The sequence below is a fragment of the Rhipicephalus sanguineus genome, chromosome 4 (genome assembly GCF_013339695.2).
Source record: "Rhipicephalus sanguineus isolate Rsan-2018 chromosome 4, BIME_Rsan_1.4, whole genome shotgun sequence".
NCBI lineage: Eukaryota > Metazoa > Arthropoda > Arachnida > Ixodida > Ixodidae > Rhipicephalus > Rhipicephalus sanguineus.
Genome location: NC_051179.1, coordinates 169309009 through 169322289, shown reverse-complemented (window position 1 = coordinate 169322289; position 13281 = coordinate 169309009). Strand labels below are relative to the sequence as shown.

The 13281-nt window shown below is 45.1% G+C and overlaps 1 protein-coding gene across 1 annotated transcript; it reads right to left on the bottom strand.

Moving 5' to 3' along the window:
- Positions 1–11727: 11727 nt before the first annotated feature.
- Positions 11728–12893, bottom strand: LOC119390888 (lactosylceramide 1,3-N-acetyl-beta-D-glucosaminyltransferase-like). The gene is made up of 2 exons (XM_037658592.2): positions 12104–12893; positions 11728–11840 (listed from the first exon to the last, which is right to left on the bottom strand). The coding sequence occupies exons 1-2, from the start codon at positions 12745–12747 to the stop codon at positions 11831–11833; spliced, it is 654 nt and encodes a 217-aa protein (XP_037514520.1). The 5' UTR covers positions 12748–12893; the 3' UTR covers positions 11728–11830.
- Between the last annotated feature and the right edge of the window lie 388 nt (positions 12894–13281).

Here is a 13281-nt window from a genome sequence, read left to right as displayed (position 1 = left end):
GCTTCCTGCAAAACTCCTTTGCAAGAATACAGGAAACTTGTAAGTCAATCTACCGAATTTTTGTGGCAGCGCGTCACACTTTCCTTACGGAAGCTGGATCCGAAGCCTAAGCCTAACTACAACATCACCATTCTGGGTGGGGCGGATGTTCCCAGTGATGTGAAGGCTGTTTTAGGCAAGGGGCCAAAATTCAGTTATGAACCGCAATTATCAGGGCAGCAGTTTCTGGCCATGGCTAGAGATATGGCAGATAAGGTAGATGAACGGGAAAGGGACCATGCAACAAAAGAAGGCGTCGACTGTGTCATAAAGAATGTGCCCCCCCCCCCCGCCGGAAATCAACCAAGTTACCGTTCAAGCATGTGGTGTCCTGGTTGAAGAGCAATAGCATGAACATCCTCCAATCCGATAAGGAAGGAATGTTTGTATTACCACCGGAAAACCTCCTGGGAGAAAAGTCCGACGAAGCCATCGCGAAGAACTTCAAGGTAGTGAACTTCGATCCAAAGAAGCAAAGGAAGAAAGCTCTCAAGCTACTAGGAGATCTTAATTTGGAACATTTGAAGAAGATCACAAGCAAGGCAGTTTCTGGGTTCCTTGACGTGTTTTTTACGTGTAAAACACACAAACCCACCTACCCGTTAAGGGTAATTGTATCTGAAAAATCTTCGTGGCAGTTGCATGTCGGAAGGTTCTTGCAAGGACTTTTGAAGAAACTTCCGTTGAATGACCCTTACTTAGTGAAAAGTTCTGAGGATTTCGTGGACGAACTAAGCGGCCTTTGTGTCACTAACGGAAACAGTGTGACGGCGTTTTCAGTAGACGTTGAAGATTTGTTTTATTCTCTTCCATGTGATGGTTTGCTAGCCGCTGTGCGGGAAAAAATCTGTGAAACAAATGAACAAGACTTCCAAAACTCAGCAGGCATAACCGTTGACAATTTTATCACGCTTTTAGAATTTCATCTCAATTCGACAGCCATTAATCACAATGGAACTTTTTACATTCAACGCACCGCCATTTGTATTGGTTCATCCATTGCGGCCATTCTCAGTGACATATTTTTATCTAGCGTTGACAACCGTATTTGCGCTGCGTTAAATGACTCTCCAGTCACTGGTATTGATCGCTACGTTGACGACTACCTCATTCTTTTAAAGAAACGTCCGGGTTACTGTTTTGATGACGAAGTCCAAAATATTCTGGGCATTTTTAGGATGCATGGAGGGGGGGCTGAAATTCACTTTTGAAACGCCTAAGAATAATACCATACAGTTTTTGGACGTTAATATTTCCTTTCTTGAGTCTATTGAACACGTCTGCTGGGCGTATCGACCTAGATCTAAGAAAGGCGTCCTTCCGTATGATAGTGCGCATTCCAAGCTTGTAAAAAGGGGAATCGCCATCACTTGTGTACAAAGTGCAATTAACAAATCTTGTGAGCACCTAATGAAGGCTAGCCTAATGCATCAGACTGAACGACTTAAATCATTCGGGTATCCTACTTCCGTCATCACAGCTATGAGTGAAACTTTGCTACAAAGATTGAAACGTTCAGGAAGCAAAACTGATGAGCAAAAAAAGACAAGAGACCGTTTCATGTGATACCTTACGTGCACAGGTTATCGCATAACCTGAAGAAAGTGGCCAACAGGCACCAAGTCAACCTCGTATTTTCCGCTCCTTGTAAACTTTCAACGCTGTGTAATGCTATGAAGCGTCGAAAACAAATGATATGTACTACTAACCATGAAACGAAATTTACCAAGTGCACCTCTGATGTTGTTTATGAGATACGATTAAGTTGTGGGAGAGTGTACATCGGACAAACTGGGCAATGCTTTAATGATAGGGCCAGACAACATAAGAACAATGTCAAAAATGGCTATGGCAGCCATCTAGCCTCGCACTGTAAAAAATGCGCATGCACACCCATGTTCGGGCAAACTAGTTTTTTGACGTTCGGAAAATCCAAAAAAGAAAGAGAAATTGTGGAAGCCTACTTTATCAATAAAGCTGGAGATAAGTGTGTCAGCGCGGCATCACTTAGTTTAACTACTCATGAGAGATCATTTCTCGATAAACACCTGCTAGTATAGCAATACGCATGTCTGCAATCGATTGTTTTTTTTTTTTGTGGCGTTTTTTGTGTGACAAGGTGTTTTTGGTGGCATAGCTATAAGTGGCGATTTTTTAATAAACATTCAGTTGGCAGTACAGCGCTAGTCCTGTTGTGTGTGTTCCTATTTTTGTCGTCGTTTTTTTCGCGCTGCTTCTAGTTTTCGCATCATGAACCGACTCGCCCAAACCCACAAGCTGTTGCTTCCCCCAAACCCACAAGCTGTTGCTTCCCCCAGTCCCCTGAAACGTGCTCAGCCAAAGCACTGGATTTAGCAATTTATTTTTTCACGTCATAAACGTCCTTTTGTGTGTGTGTGTGTATTAAATGTTTACTTCGGTCGGCTCAGTGCCTCGGGTTTGCTACATTCAGCTACACACGGAAGGATGCTGTGATTTCTTTTAAGACACTTAAAACTACACTTAAAACGCACTCTTAACGCCATTTCATTGTCTTTCGTGTACTTAAAGCTCTATTCATTTCGGTAGCGCAAAACAATTTATAAAGACAAGAGAGGACACGTAGACAGGACGGGCGCTAGAGATCAACTGACTTTACTGCAAGGAAACACACAAAAACCCGTTGCACAGGCGCGACGCTCTACATCACTCTACGAGGGCTTTTTTTTTAAATGTGTCTAATTTTTTTTGCGCTACCGAAATGAACACCAGTGATCACAACCAACTAGCCCGCATTACCGCCTTAAACCCTCACTCGTCCACCTAAAACTACCGCAGCCGAGTTTGAAGCATGGCGAAAGGTTGCGTATAGACGCCACGAAATATCATGTACCGGTGACAAGGACATGACAAACAGCCCAGACTGCCATTGACAGGAGCGAGTTACTGCGCACGCAGAGCTCGTCTGGGCAAAGCTGATCTGGGGCACTTTGTTTATGCCGCCTACAGTATTTCACACCGTGATTGCAGCCTTCATCGAGCGTGTTGAAGGTACCAAGACGGCGACAGCAAGAAGGGTTAAACTTCTGTCCTTCATCTCTTCTCACATAAACGTGTATGATAACGAATGATCTTAGTCGGATGTTTGATAATATACGCCCAAACACTCATCTTGTAATGTCAAACGCAGAGCAAATACTGCCAATGACAATGCATTACATAAAAGTATGACACGATTTATTTAAAACATAAAAGTATGACACGACCCATTTCGTACAGTAGCGTAAGCATGAGCATGAATTCAGGTAAACACGCGACATAAGTACATATACACAAGCAAATAACGCACTGAAGAGAGAATATTGCTTACCTGCAAGTCACATTTACTACTGTCTTCGGGCAACGTAACAACGGATGCAACCCGCTCGACAATTGCCAGTCTCAAGCGAAGAATCAGCAATGCAGCTCGTCGCAACGGCCGCGCAGCCCACTTAACGTGCCCGTTGCAATGCCTCGTGGCTGATTTGCGGCGGATCGCGCACGTTAATGACTGTCCTTGCGTGCTGTATCACTAGTTACACGCCACTCACGTACACAACACGATTAGACCACGCACGCCAATAAAGCGCGAAGTGTAAAACCTGGATAAATCGATGAAACAAAGAGCAGCACTGCACAAACGCGACTTCAACAACCGCACCAACCGCCTCGCATTCGAATGCTCTTCCCGGCATACACCTTAAGCTGTGCAAAGCCTAGGAGAGATAACGCCTTCCCTGGTTCGATAACGTTGAAGCGGCGCCTCGAGGACGCCACATTTGTTACTCACCGCGAGCTCATACATCTCTCTACGCGGCCTCTCTACTGGAGCGGCCGTCCCACGCTATTTTGTGAACTCAGCGGCATCTTTTTCTCCCGTGTTGGCGAATTGATGACGGTTAAGCGTGTTTGGTGCTATGTTGTCCCGTGACGTTTGCTGCACTTTACGATCCGTTAATTATAACGCGAAAAAAAAAGAAACAAACTAGACAACACGACAGCGAAATTCGAATAAATTGTATTGCGAGTCTCGGAAAAATATTTTTCTCGCGCCACGGGATGGTTCTTCGATCGCATCGTCAGTTTAATTTGGTCGGTTGTCGTGTGCTCACAGTACTTTATCTTGTCGCCATATGCGAAGCTTCCTGGAGGCAAATTAATTACTTCTGCGGCTTAAAAGCAAAATAGATATAAGAGCTACTTAATAAGTTGTTTAGCACAAACGTTTGACCAACATACGATAGTTTTTCGTTCTTGTGCTTCTGCCGATGTCTGTGCAGATTATGTCACTTCATAAATTATGGGTTTTGGAAGCGGGCTCACCTTATTGAACTCCAGTTTTAGTTCGTACCCCACCTTCGCTTGCCTCAGTATGCCGCAATGTAAAATCACTGCTTCTGTGATTTGCTTTTCTGCTGTCAAGACCCGTTCTGTGTGTACATCATCCGCTGTTCAATTGATAAAGCCAGCCTTGAACAAGACAGATCGCGATGTGACACATTGATCAATAAACTTCCACTCCATAGTGTAGGTCCCCTGACGGATGAGTCATTGCGCTTATATAAGTTACAATCTAAAGGTTACAATGCTCATCGCGGTGCTTTAGCTTTTAACTTGGCACGCTACTGTCGATGTAACCTTTATGAGAGAGGGAAATGAAGAAAACACAAAGATAAAATTGCTGTAACAGCCATGTAACTTATAAATTATAGGTTAGATGTCTTTTTATGCTGTCCTAAACGTTACCGTGATTAGAGTGTACCTCATACAGCCGGTGAGACAAGCTGCTAGGGAAAATCTTTTGTATCCAGCAATTGGTTTGGGACCCTGTGTTTCAGGTCGTGCAGTAAAATTAAAGCCCTTGAGTAACATTCGCCGTGCCGGAAGTATAATACGCCCCAACGCTACTCATCGGACATGGCCGCTCCATTCCGAAGAAAACATCTTCTTCGCGAAATTCTGGCTGCACGCGCGGGTAGTTGCCGTTGGCTGTTTACCAGTTGTAAGTTCATTAGTACAAGCTTCACGCGGCGTCTTACCCTGAGGACACGTGTGGAAGCTGACACCATCCTCCGTTTCATACGTTATCCACTGCCTAGCTTAAAGAAATGTAACGTGCGAGCACATATATACATTATAAATGGGATTATTAGAGACGGGATTATTTGGACCCAGCTGGTGTAATTTATGCGTCCGGTTTTTTATATGTACAGGGACCGCTGTACATCAGTATGAAACTTTTGCGCGAGATGCATAAATTGCTTCACCATTAGAAATGAAAAGATTCAAACAACTCATTCTCACATACAGAGGCTTCACTTCAAATAATTTAAAAACTCCCCGCGGTTAGCGTTCGTGCGGTTCAGGGACTTTGCAGAAAAGTGTAGAGTAGGTAATTTTTTTTTAATTTCGAGAGTTATGCAATTATTTCCGCGGCAATTGATTGCGCGTCAACAGGGCACCCTACCGCAACGTCCTGTTTTTTTCCTGACGAGCTCAACAACGTCCATTCTTTCGTGCTGAAGCTCCAGAGCACTGAAACAGCTTGCGAAGAAGATTTTGAAATCTCTAATATTCAGAAAGAGATGGCCAGACGGGTAAAGCAAACCTCTTTTGTCCTGCAGATGTGTGTAATCAGCTGCTTGGAGCTGATAATGATCTTTGCTTTCAGGCGTTCAGTAGTAATATGGAGGCGTGCACAATGATGGACTTTTATCGTGTTATTTATTTTGGTTTGTGTTGCTTTTTTGTCTCGGATAGTTTTTTCGCATACCTTTTACCTATGTGTTTAGTTCTTCATAATCTATGAGTCCGACACGTCGGCATCGACATTGCCGAACACCACGTGTTCATCATCCCACGGAGACAAATCGGCAGACCGCAGATGATGAGAATAACTTCTTTGCGAAGAAAGCAGGTTTGTGTCACACGTCATATTATTATTTTTGATTGTTACGTAATTGGCAAGGCTATGAGGCGACTGATGTCATGACCTATCAGCTATGTTAGGCATATTTTTGTTCTCTTCCATACCAATTTTGGTGCTTGCCAAGTGAACAAACCAAGTGAACAAGGCGCGAGAATTGCGCGAGTTATATTGTAGATATATTGCTGGTACCGCGGTCACGCCGACGGACACATTCATCTTCGCATAGTTTATTCTTAATCCTTTCACGTTAATAACAAAACAGCTGGTCATGGGTGGCACTCTTGTAAAACAAATCCAACGCATTAAATAAAAGAAAGGATATGAATGGTGCAAACGCGCTAGCATGGGCTAGCCATTTACAGCGCCGCGGCGGGGCACTTCGCCGCAAAAGGCCCTAGTCGCCCCGCGCTTCGGACATTCCCCCTATTCTAGGTCGCACTCTACGGTACTACGCTGGGTCACACTAGCTCAATTGTCACTCGAGGAGCAACTGCGAACTTTGCTCATCAGGGCGCGGTCGAGAGCAGTGGCGCGCGCTATCTCGACAGACATGACTATAGACGGCTCGTATACGTGGTGTACTCTCACAGCTTACTTCGCTTTAAGACAACAGACAACACCAAAAGCGCTTCATTTTCTGGAGCGGCCGTATTCGCCTAAACCATTGTTTCCTATGGTTACGCGAGATCGGAACATAAGAGTTATCTGCTAGCCTGCCTACGTATGAAACTGCGGTTTTTGCTTTCGCATTGTTGCTTCGGCCTTGCGGCAAAACTCAGATTTTATCTCAAAATGTGAAAAATAACCATCATCAGAGTTGGCAGGTTTTACTACATTGCGCCACTTTGGCTATTTTTTGAGGCCGGTGGCACGAAAAGAAGACGTCTTGGCTACTTGGCTACATTTGGTTGCTTCCTTCTTCCCTTCATTTGAGCAAAATATCACGATCTGGCTACATTGCCGCCGCTGGCGTGCGAGTATGAGGTATCTAGACATGTCGCCCAAAGCGTGCTTCAAACAACTTTAAATAAATAAATTGCCGAGTTTCCTAAGCAGGGGTAAGGCCAATGTTAGATATGATATCAGAAATATAAAAAAAGCTGCACGTTTATGACCAGCCAGTGAAGCAGGCCTCGCACACAAAAGCAAAATAGTCCCAGCCACGCATGCCTTTGCATGCGTGGCTGGGACTGAGGCAATACTGTTGCATGGTGCAAAATATTGCAGGCCCTCTTTTGCTGAACCCGACTTTAAGATGTAAAATTGGAAGGGGACAGGGCAGTCGACAGCGCTGAGCATCTAAGGTGCTGTGTACTGATCGACATTAGAAATCGGATATGCGACAAACTGCTTGTAATTTTTTAACACGAAAGTGTTTTATGCCGGGGCCCACCAGGACTTTAATGACGTATTTCCGTCACGGAAGTACGTCAGCACAATAAACGCCATCAAATGGCAAAGAAAAAAAGCTAAGGGAAAGTTCTATTGATGGGAGTCGAACCCATGACCTCTCGAACCGCGAGGATGGCTGGCGGGCGTTTAGCCCACTGAGCTACCGCCAACACATTACGGAGGCTACATGAACTCGCATTTTATCTTTCACACTTTCCTCTCACAGTGCTCTTGGATTGATGGAAGGATGCTATGAGCGTCCCTTTTGTAACGGGACGGTGACATCTGTGCCACCAGGCTCGAAAAAAAAACGCACCGTTCCCACGACCGTTCCATTAGGCGCGTTTCCAATACAAGTTTAATTTCGTCAACGCTTTAACACACCGCGAGGTGGCAGCTTTAGCCCAAGCCTCGTAAAGTCCCTGAAAAAGCCTCGCTCATAGCATCCATTCATATCGAAAAATAACTCTCCGACGCTCTCTTGGCTGTCGCACCGCGTTCCCCGCTCGTCCTGTGAGAAGTCACGGCCAGGCTAGAGGGAAGATACGACGCGTGTAGCGTTTCTCTTCGCATTGCACGGCGCTTTGAAGGAGTGCATATCGAGTATCAGGGCCAAACAACGAAATGTTCTTTTCTTCAGTAAGGAAGCCTTCATTTCGGTGAGGCCGCCTTATGTCACTCTGAAAGCTTCCTCACTGAGGAGCCCTCGGTGAAGGCTTCCTTGGCGCTTCCTCAGCTTAAGGTTGCTTTGGGGCTACCTCCGTGTGCCCTTAGGTCCGCTCCTGGCCCTGAACGAGCGCTTCACCTCACAGCTAGCCCACGTGATGCTTGTTTCCGAGGCAACTCTCCGCCCCCCCCCCCCCCCCACCTCTGCAGGGAGACGCGAGCGTGCGCGCACAGAGAGCGTTTAAAGAGGCGGGCGTTTCAGTGTTGCTAGAACGCACCCCGTTTTGCGCTCGACTACGGTGGCTTTTCATATTTAGTAATCGCAGTTGGAAGAAAGCGTACACGCGTCTCTATATTAACACTTCAATTTGGAAGTGATGTGGTGACCCAACTTTTTTTTACAGAATAAACGCTTGTGAGAAAAGCTTATATTCGATAATCTCGAACGCAGGAGCGCGGCAACCATTCCTCCTTCGAGGACGGGTGAAGGGAGCTTTCAGAGTACGCTTGCTTCCTCCGTCGGTACTTGGCTGTAAGGAGGCCTCACGTAAGGTGAGGACGCGGTCGAAGGAAAGGAACGTTTCGTTGTTTGGCCCTCAGTGTTTATTATGTGCTTGTTGATGCCATATTTGCGGGGGATTCGCCACATGCGGTGTCCACGTATATGTTAAAAACTTCAGCTACGGCAAGGATTAAATCATGATCGTGGGCGTTAGTCGTCGGTACGGAGATACGCCACTAGCCGTCAACGTGAGTGAGAAGCGTTCACATCAAGCGGTGCTATATCTGCCAGACAACAGTGGACATTGTTCAAGCTCTTATATACGAATGCACTAATAATAATCAACTACTTCTGTGACGACGTTTCACTTTCGTGTTATACCGATTCCTATAACGGAGGGATCAGCCATATTTTTTTAGTTTTAAGTACGGACTGTGACTCTGGAGTACTAACTGCTCGGACTTCGTCAACACGCAAGAAATTATTGCCAAAGTGACTGCTCCTTATGCTTCAAACCCAGCAACTGCGATTTTAAGCACACTCATGCCGTATACTTTATTTTTATTGCCCTTATCCGGTCCTTTATGAAAATTCATGCAAGACGCTTGAAGAGAGTGTTTTGCAATAGCGCAAGAAACTACGTCATCCTGCATGAAATAACTGCTAAACTCAACAATGTATGCTTTAGTCTCAGCAATTTGGGTTTGGAATAGTTCGTGCTCTACTTATGTATATGTCCGCCGAAAGACTTATCTATTAGTCACTTAAACAAAAACGTCGAAGTTGTTTGCAAACAGAAGTGCGGCTACTTCTGGCTTCTTTTGGTATTCCTGGCTCTGGTTGGCTACCTTTGGACAGTTTTTGTTTAATTTCTGGCTATTTTTGTGTTTTTGGTCTGACAACCCGGGTCCGCATAATAACGTTGAGATTTCGGAGTGTGCAAACACATGTATCCTCTTATTCATTCAGGTACACCACAGGTTCCTACTTGAACACGAGAAGGGAGTCATAGAAGAAATTGATGAGCATCGGATAAGTGTTTGTGAAATTGCAATGAAAAGTAATCAGTGCACAGTCAATGCAAACAAGAAATCTATAGAATGTGCAGTCCTCGTTGGATTATAATTGATCAGGCATAAGAGGAATCATCTAAATGAGCAGGAGCCAGAACGTTAAGTAACAGGACATCACAGATGGCAAGGTCTACGATACAAAACGAATAAAAGGTGGATCATTTTACACAAAATAAACCTTCTTTATTCAACAACTATATGTTCGTAATTGTTCGCCAGCAATTTGCACAATTCCCGGTCACTAAGATATTCCGTTTCACAGAAATTTTCATATGAATTTGTGGCGTCGCTGTACAGAACTATTTTTGAGCGTTGGCTACACTTGCCTAGCCGGAGCCGATTTCGCGTGGAACGTCATGAGCCGTACTGCGCATGCGTGAGGATCAGTGATGTCACACAGCTGGGTCATCGGAGCTGGCATCTCACGCGCTCTCCGACACCGCCGCGCGCGGCTCGCCGCTGCTGGTCTGCGCCGCATTCGAGAGGAGTGACGTCGTAGACACAGTGGCGCCAGCGCGCGCGCAGCTATTCGCCTTCGCTGTGCAGTCGCCGTCTGACACTGCGCTGGGGCCGCTTGGTAGCGCATCTGACTGGCGTTTGCAAGTGCGTAACACCATGGAGAAGGAGAGCGCAAATGCTGCTCGACGGCGCAGAAGAGCCGAGAAGCTTATCTCATCGGATCCCGAAGTAGTTGCCTGGCAATTAGCGGTTCAGTGTACGAAGAATGAACGGAAGAAGGCTAATAATCCTATACAATCTGGAAAGCTATGAATAATCAGCTCAATCTTTGCTAACGCTACGTATATCCTGGCATAGCCGAGCTAAGCCACTGCAAATTTTTTTACGCGAAGTAGTATCCTCGAGCACCGTACGCTATAAGTGAATTTGTCACAATTTTTTTTGCATTTAAACGTAAAATACATTTTGTATCGTATAAGAATACTTGATCTTCGCGGATATGTATGGCTTATATGGTGCGTTCCACGAGCGCTCTGAATTGTTACAGCATCAAAATCATTGCCATGTCATTCGGCCTCTATAGCTTCTAAGTAAACTTTTATGCAAACAAAATAAATACATTCCTATTGGTAGTTTCCGCGGCTTCGTTATGTATTTAAGAGGATTTGAAATGCGCCTATGGAACTAATATATATGGAATCATATCATGACGGAGCGCACACGAACTTTCACCTTGAGTATACATTATAAGCATACATGCTTACGTTTACTCTTTGCCATTCGACTTAGTAGGCAAGGAGTTATGTAGTTGTTTGTTTGCTGTCGCTGTTTCAAACTCTTGTTCTGATTCCGATAAAAATTGTGCATAGAAGCACTAGTTGTTTGTTGTTTCTCTACTTTTAAGCATTTAGAAAAATTGTGAGGTTGTCGCTTTCAAAGGCATGATTCAGTCGACGCCTGGAGCCCAACGCTGCGTCCAATATGCACTCTAATTTCAGAAGGTGTGAAGAATGTAATGTCGCTCCACTGGGACGTATAGTTTGTTGCTCATAAATGGCATACGTGACCATGAATGTTATAGTAGGCTGCAGAGCAATTTATTTTGAGTTCGAGTTTACAGAAGAGAGCACGCTTTTTGGCCCTATTATATCATTTTCTCTTCTCGCCCACATGTGTCACTTTGCACTTTCCGACCGGTATTCACAGATGCATTTCCGTCTGCTTTGGCAGCACCCCATGGGGCCTTATTCACCTGCTTCTCGTTTATTCCTACTGTAATGTACAGCGTTAATTGCAGTCCTCCATGTAAAGACCAAAGAGTGCACTGCTTGCGCAGGCGCGCTGTCTCATCTTTCGTCGTTTATTCGATGCGGTAAATGCGCCGGCCGCATTAAAGTTGGCTTTATTCAACAATCACAAATATCATCCTTACGTTTAAGTGCGTGTCTATGGCTCAGACACCTGTGCAAACCGGGAAGAGATGGACGTCACAAATGCTAATGACGAATGTTCCTACCCACTAGAACGGGCAAGTACATAGATTAAACCGGAAGTCGAAAGTTGCCTTATACACGAACCCTGTAAGCCAATAATCTTGAGAAGTAGTTGGCGCATATACAAAATTTATTCTGCACAGATGATCAACCAAGGCTGCGATAGTAGGCATGAACATCTCTATTGAAATTATGGTTCACTGTTCTATTGTAATCTTTGAAAGTCTGCCACATTTGCTCCATTTTGGTGTTCGACGTATTATACCAGCCTGTGTGAAGAAAGAGAGTGGTGTCTTTCACAGCAGGCGTCGTGTTTCCCTTACCAATTATTATGTGCGGAAACATTTGTACAAGGGTGACGTTAGCATATTCTCCTAGGACACCAGTAATGTACACGTCATCCACCCACAAGTAGGGAACGTGACTTGAAGCTTCATATAGCGCCAGCAATACGGATGGTCGCGTTATAAACGCCGCCCCAGCGCAGTAAGGCGGGTACACTTTCAAAGCATAATCATGTTGGCTCACGTACCACTTTGATTTTCGCGTCCTAAAAGGTGCAGCGCCTGTCCATACTCGGCAGTGAATTCCAATCAGCGCCATTACACCACTGGTCAAGTATGCCGACAACGCGAACGTATTCACCAAGACGTCGTCGTCGAGTTTCACAACCGTGGCTGTAGGGTCCAGGAGGCAGTTGTCGGACACCCACTTTGCTCCCTGGAGAAATTTGTACGTTAGGTTTTTGTAGGTGTCCGTGAAGTTGAGTACCACGATGTCTCCTTCGCGCGCCGCTTCCCCGAGTACTGCTTCGTGGTCGTTCAGCTCAGGCGCTTCTCCAAGAAAGAAAGCAATGGTTGAGTTCATTGCGGATGCAATTTTTGCGTCACCAATCGTCTTTCGAAGAAAACGGCGTTTCTCGACGTTTTTTGGTGCCGTATGCACAAAGTACAGTATCCTGAGCCTTGGGTTACGACATCCCTTTCTAATCTTCCACGCCGATGTGTTTTCCGGTACATCTTCTTCTGTGAATACTTCAGCAGTAGTGTTCGCATTCTCATGCGGCTCGTGACCTTGAAAAATACATCTTAAGTTACTGCACAAGAGACTGGCGATGAACAGGACGAGACATACCACAATCAATGCAACGATGCGTTTCTTTCCAAAGTTCTTCATGGCTTTGGCTGAGCACAGAGAGATGTTGGTGTTCCTGACACTCTTTTATCTCCAAGGATAGTACAAGTGCTTGAGAAGGGCATAATCTTAAAAAATATATGTTACATTTGAAGACATGCAGAAACTGGAAGCAACTGCCCACAGGGAACACTTCATACAAGTCTCAAGTGACAGCGCGAATTAAAGGAAGGGCACTACCGAGTCCAAGCAGCTGTCTCGACTTTTATACGTGCGCAGATGCACCGGCTGACATTTAGGAAAGGACCACCTGCTTGATATTTGAGACATGGATTTTTTGTTTGCATTTTTAGACTGTGAGCATGTATCCAGCACCTTCTGTCGGAAAGGGTTCTTACTGAATGAAAAAAAAATGTTTTTATACGTGAAAGCTATGTATGATAATTATGGATTACTGTGTGGTTGTACAAGGCATAATAGGTATACTGTAAAACTGTGGCTGCTGTTGCCTGCATAGCAGCGTGGTCTAAGTGCAGCGCACGAAAGCGTTAAGACGTTTTCAGGGAAGCACGCCTG

Bases quoted from the DNA above. Each gene is read 5' to 3' on its own strand.
- LOC119390888 (XM_037658592.2), bottom strand. From the start codon at position 12,747: ATGAAGAACTTTGGAAAGAAACGCATCGTTGCATTGATTGTGGTATGT.